Raw genomic sequence first — 12,610 nt, 5'->3', positions numbered from 1 at the left:
TATTACCATTTCACTGTCCAATTCTCCAAGACACACAGTTGTTCTTTTCTTAGCTTTGACGTGCATGGCTTAATCCCCAGGACTGCTGAGCAATTTAATGTATTGTCATTCATTGCCCCACCTTGTACCACTCTGGCCCTTGTGCACTATGCCTCAGCCCCAGTGGCTTCTTTCAAGTCATCACATTCTCTTCTGCCACAGGGTCTTTGTTTCTGAGTCCAGGGATTTAATTATGAAACAAACAGACAGAGCATATTTCAGTGTTTGGAGGAAGGGAATGAAACGCTCCCTGGTAGAATGCAAGACATGGAGAAACAAATAGTGTTGGCTCACTTGGAGATGAGAATGGAAGCTTATGATATTATGCATTCCCTCTGTGCAGCTGAGGTCAGCTTTAACATGCCCCCATGATTACATGAGCAGAAGCACAGACTCTCAGTATTAGTATACTACTGAGAATGTCCACTCATGCTCTAGCATTGAAACCTTCTCATCCTAAGACATGCCTAATTTGATGCCAAGCTTGCAAAATGCCTTGACATAGCCTGGGGGCTACATTCTAGAAAACAAATCTCTCTCTTTCATTAGGGTCACCAAATAATGAGGTACCATATTTCTGCTCTGGTCAGTAGAGATTAGGCAAACAAATCTTACACTCAGGAACAGTCTATTCTTTAGCAGAACACCAGTCACCTTTAAATATTGAAACTCGACCTGCTTGAACAGTTGCTATTGCGCCTGGATGTGGAAAGCTCCTTTAAGAGATTTTATAACTTGAACAGAAAATATGTAACTATACACATTTGTTATGCATAGCCATGTACAATAATGAAAATCTAAGGTGAATATTGAAATATTAAGAGGCTTTAATGATAATTATAGTTAATTTTGAATGAAAATGAAGTTGACACATTTGAAACAGGAATAAGCAAAAATTTGTGCTTCAGTAGGAAATTCTTGAATACATGACTCTCTTCTAAACGCAGTTGCACTGTTCTCCAAAGTACCCCATTAGAGGTCTCTGCTCTGGCCCACTTTGGCCTATGCCTTCTTCATCAGTAAAGCTTTTGCCTGGTCCCTCAATTCATGCCGGGTGACCAACATAATCTGACTAAGGCATACTGGTAGAAATAAGTTCAAGATCCTTTTGAAAAAGTGAAAACATTGCCTCCTATCTCCCTTTTGTCACCCTGACCAAAGCCATTTTGTGTTTCCTCTGCTTCTTATTTGCTGAGAAAATCTTCGGGGAAGGAGGTAACCATGTGTTCTTGGAACTCACACTCCTGGCACACTCAGGTATGCCAATGGTGCTCACAGTTAAAGAGGAAAGAACTCTTGCACATTCACCAACCCCCTTCAGAGATGCAATTGCGTGCATATTAAGTCTGAGATTCTGCATCATGTTTCCCTGTTTTGTAGTAAGCATCCTTCCAGAGGGCTCCAGATTTCTTCAGTGCCCTGTGGGAGGGGGAAACAAAATCACCAGAAGGTGAGACTCTAATATAAAGGAGCTACTCCACAGAACATTTGTTCTTTTACCTGGTTCAGGGCAATGTTGTCATTTTCAACTATATCTGCAAAACGTCTTTTTCTGTTTCCCAGTGGAGGAAGTCATATGCACTGAATTGGTTTTTAGCAGTTGATTTCAACTTTTCTTTATGGATGAGATTGAGCTTTTCCTCCACTTATTTTCTTATGTACCCAAGACCTCACCTATCCTTTTCTCTACTATTTACAATAAAAGGGCTTCTCTGAGTCATTATAAGATAAAGCAGATACTTGTAAATCACCCCACTCTATATCCACCTACCCATGCTATTTTATACTGTGAAAAATATTTTTCTTGGTACTGGGGCTACAGCAATGACTAGGACAGAAGTGACTTGTCTCCACATGGAGTCCCCGGTCTTGATTGGGAGATACATATTAAATAATTTATTAACCAATATGTTATTTAATCACAACTGTGATAAAGGTCATGAATGAAGAGATCCAGGTGCTGCAAGAGCATGTGATGGTATTAGTGTTAGGGTCAGGGAAGATTGAGATGAGGAAAAGGCATTTGACTTGAGCCTTGGAGAGTCAACACAAATTGACTAGGTGAACTCAAGGGAGGGGCTGAGTTGGAGGAACCCTCTAAGCAGAAGACAAGGTGGCAAAAGAAATAAAATGACACAGAGCAAAGAGTTATGCAGCAACTGAAGGGAAACTGGATATCTGGAGGGCAGAAGAGAAGGAAGTCAGTGTTAGAGAGTCTGAAACTAGAGCATTAGTTAGGGATCAGATCAGACTGGGCCTGGCCTTGTTGGCATCATTCAAAATGATGTTTTGTTTTGTTTTCAATCCTGAAAGAAAGAGAAAGTTATTAAACCCAGATCACTGGCTGTTAATTTGACCAGCACAATGTTCTCTAGGGAACTGTGAATGCTTCAGGATGAGGATGGGTTTCCAGTTTCTCCAGGTCTCACCACCCTTGGTTAGTCACCCCTGGAGTCAGTATATAGCGGATAAGTCACCTCCTCCTCATTCACACACTTATGTCCCACCAAACCCTGCAGGCATCTACGTTTGCAACCCTGGACCAGAGGATTTCACTGTCCCTTCCACCACTCATGTCTAAAGCAGGTAGAGGTTCAGCAGGAGATAGAAAGACAAATAATATGCAGCCTTGATTTTAAGAAACTTGAAGTTTAGTAGAGCAGCAGGGCATTTTCACTAGGAAGTACCTAGAAAGCAGTAGGTAACAGTAGGAATTACGATATCATTACTGGTGTTGATGTTGTGCCCTGTAGAGACGCATATCCATAGTGGGCATTCACAGGTGCACCTTAATGAATGGTTGTTGCATGAATGAATCTCTAGTTAGGAAATTTACTGGGGACTGGCAGTGAAGGAAATGAGAGCTTTGAGTTGAGAGAGACTCTTTTATTACCTGACAATATCTCCAAACGCCTTCAACAAGGGCTTGTTCACATATTGCAGTCCATGCTTGGCACACAGTGATCTCACCAGAGGTGCCACCTTGTGATAATTATGGCGCGGCATTGTGGGGAATAGACTAGGGAAACAGAGATGAGAGATATAAAACTTGGACCTAAAGAGAGACTCGAAGGAGTGGCGTCCTTCTCCTATTACTAAATAAAATTATATCTGCAATACAGACACAACCTTGACCTTGCACAATACTTCTGTTCTGGGATGTTCAAAAAGTCTTTGCAAAACATGGTCATTTTATCTCTTAACCCTCTGTGAGCCCGGTGGGTGGCAAATGTTTAGGAAGAGCTAAGAAAATAACTATTAGCTCCATTGAAATTATTTCTATTTGGCCAGGGCAAATGGAAGCATGGGGTTTTCTACCATTTGAATGACCTAGAGAATTAGAGATAACCACCCTCCATCTCCATCTCTGTTTCTCTCTATCCATATAACTACTGTATCAAGAAAATAGGATTCAATAAGCTCTAGTCATGATATGTGGAGAAAAGTCCTAAGACAGGTGTAAGAAGTGAGGAGAGGTGGGATTTTACCCAAAGTTTTCACTAATCTCCAGATGACCTTCTATGGTTTTAACCTCCCTCTCAGTAAAATAGGAATAATAATCCTTTCTTTGGTTGCTGAAATTTTAAAAGACTAACATGAGAGCAAGGATGAGAACATATCATGCATAGACATAAGATCTCTTTCCTTCTCTGACTATCACAGATATGGCTTAGACAGAGAGGATCTGGAAAGTCCCTCCCCTGAATATTCTAGATTGACTGACTCTCAAAGAATTATCATTTTCTCTTTCTTTGGCACATGTCTACCTAACTGACCCATTGGTAAAGTATTTCCAGGTACGATTTGGAAATTGCAGGAGGGATTGGATTCTCTCATGGATTATTTTGTAACCTTGGCTCTAAAGATATAGATATAGATAGATAATTAAATTAATTTGTAATTCAGTTTAACACAACTTTTTATCCAAGTGGTGTGATTTTTCATGGGCTTTCCCAACTAGCCAAATGCAAAGAAAAGAATCACCAATTCCTAAGTCCATAGGAATCTGTGATTCAGGCGCTGGTACTTTCACTCTATTTACTCAAAATTATTATATGTCCATCTTTTATTTCTTCCCTTCCTTACAGTGGATGTTAATAGAAATATAGCAGCCTTTAGAGAATTCTGGTTCATATTTTCCTTCTGGTATCTCGAGCCTAGGGCTCTGCTCTGAACTGTATGGGGGTGATGTTATAAGTGACAGCCCTTGCCCCTCTGATCACTATTATCACTCTTCCTATCACTCACTGGTGCTCGATTTGGAAGTTCAGGTGCCCTGTGAACCAGTCGTTGAAAAAGGACTGTTCCACATTACAGCTTGCCAAGACCTGCAAAGAAAAAGATTACATTAGATGTAAATGAGTCCAAAGGTCAAACAAAGAAAATGTTTATTTATTCTTTTATTCAGTCAACAAGTGCTTATTGAGTACCTATTTTGTGTAAGAAACTACGAGGGATAAAAGATATACACAGTCCTAGGTCTCAAGGAGCTTACAATTTAACAAATTAATAAGATATTTTGCTAAGAACTATATACAAGGCAATAGATATGAAAACATATGTAGGATGTGAAGGGGCTAAAAGTTACTATCAGCCCTTGGATACAGAAGACTGAAGTGTCATTCATGAAGACTTTGGAAGTTGGAAGTGGGATTGTAAGGTTCTGGTACAGATTGTAGGTGTTAGAATACCATTTCCATTACGTGGACTTAATGACTTCTAAATGAGGAGTAAGGCATTCAATAGTTCTGTGCATTCCAATATAAGTGGCTTCCTTTTTAGTCTAATGCATTTTATTTTATGTATTTTAAAAACATTGTTCTGAGAAGGAATTCATAGGCTTCTCCAGACTGCCAAGATTAAGAACCCTCAGGAATGTCATTTGATTCAATGCCTTTCTAATGTTTAATTCCAGTTGGGGTTGTTGTCATTTTGAATGCAATTTTTCTGTTTGTTCTATTTCAGTGTTTCTCAAAGTATACTTCAGAAGAACTTGGGGTTCCCTAGGATTCTTTCAGGGGATCTGCCGTCTCAAAACTATTCCTGTAATTCTTCTAAGATATTTTTTGCCTTTTGCGTTCTCATTCTCTCCATGTATGATGGATTTTTCCAGAGCTTGCTAAACATGGAATGGCATCATGAATCTGATGTTTACATGCATTGGTTTTATTCTTGTTATTTTAAACTTAATATTTTAATATTTCTCTATTTTATTTTCAAATACAGTAAATATCAATGGATATAACCTATGAAAACCAAAGCTCTTTGAGGTTCTCAGTAACTTTTAAGAATGTAAAGTTGTTCTGTGACCAAAAGGTTTGAGAACCACTATTCTTTACCTCATGGAAGGTGCCTTGAGTTTGGACATGAACTTGGAGGAGGAAGCAGCATATTGGCTGGATTCTGGAGTTAATCATGGCATGGTAATGAAAGGCTTAGGAGGCAGGGTTGTTCTGCTTTGATCACAACTCTGTTAATCATTACTGGCAGGCTTGTAGAGCATGTCATGTATTCTCTCTGGGCCTCTCTCCCTATACAATGAAATGAGGTGAATTCTAGGGTCTTCCTAGGTGAAAAATTCATTCTGTAATTGTAGGAATCTCAAATTCACTTGACAGGCTTTGTCATGTGAAGGTTTAAAGCAGGGGTCAGTAAAATTTTCTACAAAGTGCCAGACAGAAAATGTTTTAATTCTTTTTCACAGCTACTCAATTCTGCTGTCATTGCATGAAATCAGTCATAGATAATATATAAATGAATAAGCATGGCTGTGTTCCAATAAAACTTTACTTATGAAAATAGGCAGTGAGGATTTGGCCCTTAGAATGAAATTTATTGAACTTTGGTTGCATGCAAGAGCTCTGAAATCCAACTGCAAAGGTTTAGGACATGCTTCTACCACTCACTAGCTGTGTGACTTTATGCAAGTTACTCAACTTCTTCATGCCTCAATTTTCTCATCAATGAAAGGGAAATAATCATAACATCTGCCTCATGTAGTTGCATAGAAAGAAGTAGACAGTGCCAGGCCCTTGTCAAGCATTTTGATAAATATGAATTATGATTATGATTATGATTATGATTAATTCTTTGGGTGGATGTGAAGAAGATTGGCCCTGAGTTAACCTCTGTTGCCAATCTTGCTCTTTTTGTTTGAGGAAGATTCTCCCTGAGCTAACATCTGTGTCAATCCTCCTCTATATTGTATGTGGGAGGCTGCAACAGCATGGCTGTATGAGCCCTGTGTAGGTTTGTACCCAGGATCTGAACCCACAAAATCCACACCACCAAAGTGGAGCATGCAAACTCAACCACTATGCCACCTGCCCAGACTCTGAATTATTATTATTTGAGGTAACAACACTCTTAATCAGTCTGGTTGAAGTATCCTCTCCCAGGATCTCCATTATTACCTGAGTGCTGACCCAGTCCCGATTCTCTTCTCTGCTCATTTGCATTGACAGGTGGCTCATCTGGGTGACATATATTATCCAGGGACTTTCAAGAGACCTTTCAGAGAATAAAAGGGGAAGTGATGACTCTAAGGCGTGCTTTGGTAATCACCAGGCTGCAAGAGCTAGCAGAGCACTGGAGGAAATGGAAGAGACTCAACAGTTCCCAAAGAATGGGGGTCATTTGTTTCCCTCTATATCTAGAGATGACACTTTAAGCATTTAGTCACATAACCTGTCATACTGTCTAATGTATGGGAGCAGTACTCAATAATTTGCTGTAAACATTGGTGCAGGATCAAAGGATATCTAGAGAACTTAACTGAATATACAAAGTGATTGACAGCCTAAATTTTGTCATCAGTTAGAGCTGGCTCCAATGTCTGGTTTGGCACTGCCAGTGGCCCTTACTGGTTCTATAAACTCGAGAAAGGGATTTAATCTCTCTGACTTTGGTTTTGGGAAATTCTCCAGTCATAAAGTAATTTTAAAAAAATTCCTCTCCTTCCATTATCTTTGGGAAGGATTATGAAGGCCAACTGGATTATAATTTTAAAGGATTTGGGATTAGATGGAATACTGAAATTGTGAATGGAGAAAGTGGGGAAGAAAAGAGAAGACTGGGTAATTTTATTCCCAGGGAGCTCTTCATATTAAACTATTTTAACCAATTTTTTTTCACATTTTCTTGGAAATGTTTCAGTTATAAGGAATGGGGCATAGTGTCATAATCTTCTTCAAATCACAAAGTGATTAGACAAGGATGGTAAGAGGACCATCCAGGTTATGGGAATAAGAGGATATTCTTGCTTTCTTACTTGACCAAATAGATGAGGCACAGGGTTCCAAAGATGCCATAGAAAGGGCCAAATGTGATGAAAAAGCGGATGTAAAAAGTGCTGATCCAGGCCACATCCTGCAGAAAGAAGTGCTCAAAAGTTAGATGCTCTGAACACAATTTCAATTCCCTTTCAATGGGCTAGGGTCCCTTCACATACTGGCTAAATCTTATGTCTCGTTACTCAAGGATCTGTCTGGCAGGGGCCAAGCATTTTCATTTCCCATTTTCTACGTGATGTTGCTTCTGAGAATGAGTCAAGTTACTCACCTCCCAACACCTTTGGCGGAATATCTGCCGCACGGTTAGGAACTGGGAATATATAGGCATGGTGAAGGGAAGAACTGGAAAAGAATAAAAGAAAAGATGGAGAATAAATGAGCAGATTATGACCTCAATTGAGCAGGAGTCTATCTTTTTCATATGCCACCCCTGGATATGTTGCTCCTGAGAAAGAATGCAAGGTGGATATCCACGACCACACCCTAGACTCCACTGGGTTTTTTGAGTCTCTGAGAGTGAACTAGGAATTTGGTTCAAGCTCCCTCAAGGAGACTAGTGAAGCTTTGAAGCTTTGAGTCATTCTTGATGGAATGCTGGATCCTGGAAGAACTTCTGCTATGAGCTTTCAAGTTTTCTCTTCAGTCCTTCACAATGTTTAGGATTCAGCCCAGTAACAATATGTCTGCGTGGCAGAAATAAAGAAGGTTTACTCATTGCCTGGGTAGAGGGTTATGTACTTGCGTCTCTCCTAGCACCGATGAGGCTGCCTAGAGCACAAAGTCATCTTATGCAGACCCTTTGGTTTTGACAGACCCTCTCCTTGACCAAACTTTAGTCCAGTTGTCTGAATCCTCTTCTTGCCTAGGCCTCAGCATTGGTCTGCAAGCTCTCAAACTCTGCAAACCCTCAATACAAATGATTTCACCCACTCTCCACATTAAGATATTTGAACAACACTAACACAGTGTCTAACAGTTCAAAGCCACATCTCTGGGGTGACCCCAGTCCCCTTAAAGTCCTTGCCTGAGAAAGTTCAACACTGTCAACAGAAGGTACTGTTTCTTCAAGCCAAAACATGACTATGGGTCTCTGACCTCCCTTTTCTAGAGCATTTCTGTTAGAAAACTTACAATTATAAACCTTTTTTATGCCCCTTTGAGATGTATCTTCTATAATACAGAGATATCTTTCTCGAGGACCTGGGAGTCATCCTTTTGAAATATAATCATCAGGAAAGATAGGGCCATTCATCCATGTCTCTGTGGGAGGGTAAGAGCCGAACACAGATTTCCTAATCATGTTGACCAGCTTCCCTTCCCTTCAATGTCTTTCAGTAATTTCCTTTAGCACGCCCCAGCGTTTAAAGTCTCCCTCTTTTTGTTTCACCAGAGTTGAGCTCAGCTTATAAGGAAGCCTCTCTTTCCTATTGCAATAGCTTGAATAAAGTCTGTAGTGCCACCTTTAACAAATGCCCACCTCTGTTTTTCTTTGACAGTTTGAGTATGACTCATTTGTACCCAAGTTGCTAAGTTGGCATTTGAAGAGAAAGGGCACAGTGAAAGAGTTCCTGAGAGTAGTGTGGTTTGTGAGGTGGGCATTCTGCAGTGAATCCACACCATTCATTCATTCTTCATAAGCTAAGGGCATATTGTAGAACTATAGACATGGGAGGTGAGTTCAGAAAAGAAACTCCAACTGCTTTTTTCTTATGTGAACACACATCTAGTTAGTCTGGGGGTCAGCTGCTTTTCAAAATGGAGCACCAGTGTCCTCTTTCCTCATTTTGGTCATGCAACAAAAGGAGCAGGTGGCTACCATAGGTAGGGGCTGCCCAATTAAAGCAGGGCCAGCAGTGGAAGCTGCTCCCATATCACAAAATATGACCCTACAGGCCACTCTGATAAGGTATGTTACAGATGACTACTGGCAACCAACATCTGGGCAAATCAGATCATCTGCAACAGACTTTCCCAGCTTTACCACTGTGGGCATTTGGGGTGAGATAATTCTTTATTGTTAGGGCTTGTCCTCTGTATTACATAACAGTGTCCCTGGCTTTCTGGCCCCTGGATGCCATTATCATTCCTCCCTCTCCATTTTAATAACCAAAAATTTCTCCAGACATTTTCAGATATTCCATTCGGTTAACATTGCTCCTGGTCAAGAACCACTGATCTACAGGAAATGTGTGGGACTGTCCCTGATTGGGGCTTATTTCTCAAACGTTTTAGATGAGCATATTTTGGAGTTCTATGAAACCTTTCTTTGTGAGCTGTTATGAATTTGATTTTGATTAAGAGCAAAGTATTTTTGTTGCTGATGTTTTTTGCTTTTTTTATTAATGTTATGATAGATTACAACCTTGTGAGATTTCAGTTGTACATTATTGTTAGTCATGTTGTGGGTACACCTCTTCCCCCTTTGTGCCCTCCCCCCACCTCCCCTTTTCCCTGGTAACCACCGATCAGATCTCCTTGTCAATATGTTAACTTCCACCTATGAGTAGAGTCATACAGAGTTCGTCTTTCTCTGACTGGCTTATTTCGCTTAACATAATACCCTCGAGGTTTTTTATTGGTACCAGCATCATTCAGCTACCCTGCTTTCTTTTATATCTGCACCACATTCAGACCTATTATATAAATCTATATGTATGCCTATCTATGTATTGATCAATTGATCAGTAGATAGATATAGATATATAACAGGTACATATATGTATATCAGAAATATATATATACATAACTGTCCACCAGGATATCTTCTACAGCTGTGTGTAAGCTCTGGGAAGAGCCAGCTTTCTTTCACACAGAACATCTATGTGTGTCTTTTATTATCATTCCTCTACTTTTTCTGGCATCATCCTTTCAATGCTTTGGCATTATTTTCCTATCTGTCTTTCCTCCTGATTCAAATATTTCTATTCTTTTGTTCTTGACAGGTGTTTAGTCTATCCATGATGAGAGTCCCAGATGCAAATCCCCTTGATTGGCATCCTGCCTTCCATCCTTCTTGGATCATCTCCTTCCCTGCCTTATACCCAGAGTGATGAGATGAGTATTAAAAATTCTTATTTGCTCTTCCATTTTCCTTTTCAGATTTTCACCCCAGAAAGTCTGAAAGAAGACATGCAGCTTTTTCCAGTTAAAATAAGACACAGAGGGTTCCAGTCTGCCTTCTGCCTTGACAACAGCTTGCCTCAAGGAAATGGGATGAAGAAATGTGGCTGCAAGGAGACTCACCCATGTAGAAGTACAGGTGCTGCTTCTCATAATTGATGTATTTAGTTTTCTTCTTGCCACACTGAATGGAGAGAGAACAAAATTTAGGTAAAAGGCAATACTTCTGGCCACTACATCAAAGACATCTGCGTGTGTGAATGAGTGTGTATGTGAGTGTTTAAAATCTCTATGGAAAGAGCTATCCAATCAAAGTTCACCAGCAGTCAAATTAGAGGCACTAGAAGAACCAGAACTGGAATGAGATGACATTTTTTGGCATCTTTTTGCTTTAATTAAATGTGGGCAAATCTTGCATGGATGGTTTATTAAAATTGACCATGGAGATTGCCATCATTTTTTTTTTATTCCCATCGATTCCATTTTGAAAATTTGTTACTTATGTGGAGTGAAGTGGTGATTGAGAAGAACATTTGTGATGAGTTTTCCCAGCTCTTCTTTAACTGTTGTGTATAGAATTCTGCTTGAAGCTCAGTTTCCATCTATATTTATTCTTTCAACAGATATTTAATGAATGGTCATGCGAGGAAAGATATAGACATGGCCCCTCCTATTTATCTCATCTTTCCTCCTTTGTGCCATCATTATCATCATGGATCTCATGCGGTGATTTTCTATTTCTAAGACATGATGATATTATATATAATCTCATTACAGGGAATTTGATTCATTTTCTTGGGGTCTCCTCAGTTAATTTAGTCTTTTAGTGCACAAGACAGCAAATACCCTGAGAGCAGGTGGAGAAGTAATGGTTATAACTCCAGGAACTAGCAGACTCAATGAATGTTTAATTAAAGGAATGAATGAATAAATGATAATTCGCATTCACTCTGTATTTTTGCTGTGTGTTCAGTTAGTTATAACTCCGTGGGCTGTGTTTGACTCTTGCTTTCCTCATTTCCTTGATAAGTTCACTTCTACATATAGATTTCCTCTCTTCTGGATAGTGGACTTTTTCCACCCTTCTCTTATTGGAGAAATAAAAAGAAATATCATGGTGATGAAGTAATAATAGCTATTTTCAGTTACTCTCAAACTTTCAAACATTTAAGTAGTGTGAAGCATGGAAGAAAGAATAGGTAGAAAATGCTTGGGAGTTAGCGAACCTAGGTGAAGACTGGTTGTGAATATCATTGCAAAGGAGGACTCTATGTCTTTCCAGTGCACATGACCTGACACATTGAAGATTTAATTCATCCTTGTTGAAGGACTGAATGTTTGGAAATAGTGGTAGAAAGATTCACAGTAAAATGAGAAGAAAGGATAAGTTCAAGTCTCTTCAGAACTATTTTTTGATGTGAAGTAACTGAATTTTAGAGTTTAAATAATTTTAAGCAATATCTTGTATGGTAGCTTTGACACTATAATGTACAGAACTCTATGTTTCAAGGCATAAGTCCCAAGAGCAGCTGTAAAACTTGGAGAGGTGGCCTACATCATTTTTGAAGAGGCAACAGGCGTATTGAATATGGCTCTAAAGAAGGCACTTCTGGAGAGGGTCAGGCTGCTTCATGAACTTCGGTGAGACAAATTTCTCTTTCTCTGGGGGGAGGACTAGAGAAATTAAAACGACACAGTTTTGTGATGAGCATAGGAGTCCACAGACATCACAGCAGTCCAAGTTGTTTGTGGAGCCATGGTCAAAAGCAAGTGATTTTTGATAACAGCCAGAATTTTCTTTTTCAGTCTAGGCAGTATATTCATTTCCTAATTCAGCTGCAGAAGAAGGTGAGTTCCCCAAAGCTGGGAAAACCTATTTTCAAAAAGCTTTGTGTACCACAGGACTTGGGCAGCAACTGACAAAACTATCCTCTTTTGTTTTTACAAAACTCCTAAATTCTTCTAGAAAGGGATAACACTGTCTTCCTAAGTACCTGATTCTCAAGATTTACCATTTCTCCCTGAGGAGAGAGACTTCTGTGGCTGTTCTTATACCTCCTTTGTTGAAAAAAGATTACCTCCTAAGAAATTTAGCAATTGTTCTTTACATGATGACTTTAAGTTGGGGGAAAAAAATCAACATGTGACAATTTCTGGAG

At 39.6% G+C, this 12,610-nt stretch overlaps 1 protein-coding gene across 1 annotated transcript in view; it reads right to left on the bottom strand.

Moving 5' to 3' along the window:
• Positions 1-1,379: 1,379 nt before the first annotated feature.
• LOC139040627 (fatty acid desaturase 2-like protein FADS2B) overlaps positions 1,380-12,610 on the bottom strand; it is a 33,637-nt gene continuing 22,406 nt past the window's right edge. The window contains exons 6-12 of the mRNA XM_070487369.1: positions 10,575-10,635; positions 7,600-7,673; positions 7,310-7,422; positions 6,453-6,549; positions 4,288-4,367; positions 2,933-3,058; positions 1,380-1,458 (exon numbers count right to left, since the gene is read on the bottom strand). Coding sequence (XP_070343470.1) covers positions 1,380-1,458; positions 2,933-3,058; positions 4,288-4,367; positions 6,453-6,549; positions 7,310-7,422; positions 7,600-7,673; positions 10,575-10,635 — 630 coding nt within the window. The remainder of the gene's footprint in view (positions 1,459-2,932; positions 3,059-4,287; positions 4,368-6,452; positions 6,550-7,309; positions 7,423-7,599; positions 7,674-10,574; positions 10,636-12,610) is intronic.

The sequence above is a fragment of the Equus asinus genome, chromosome 17 (assembly GCF_041296235.1).
Source record: "Equus asinus isolate D_3611 breed Donkey chromosome 17, EquAss-T2T_v2, whole genome shotgun sequence".
NCBI lineage: Eukaryota > Metazoa > Chordata > Mammalia > Perissodactyla > Equidae > Equus > Equus asinus.
Note: the sequence above shows the minus strand (reverse complement) of the source record. Positions and strands in the feature narration are given on the sequence as shown.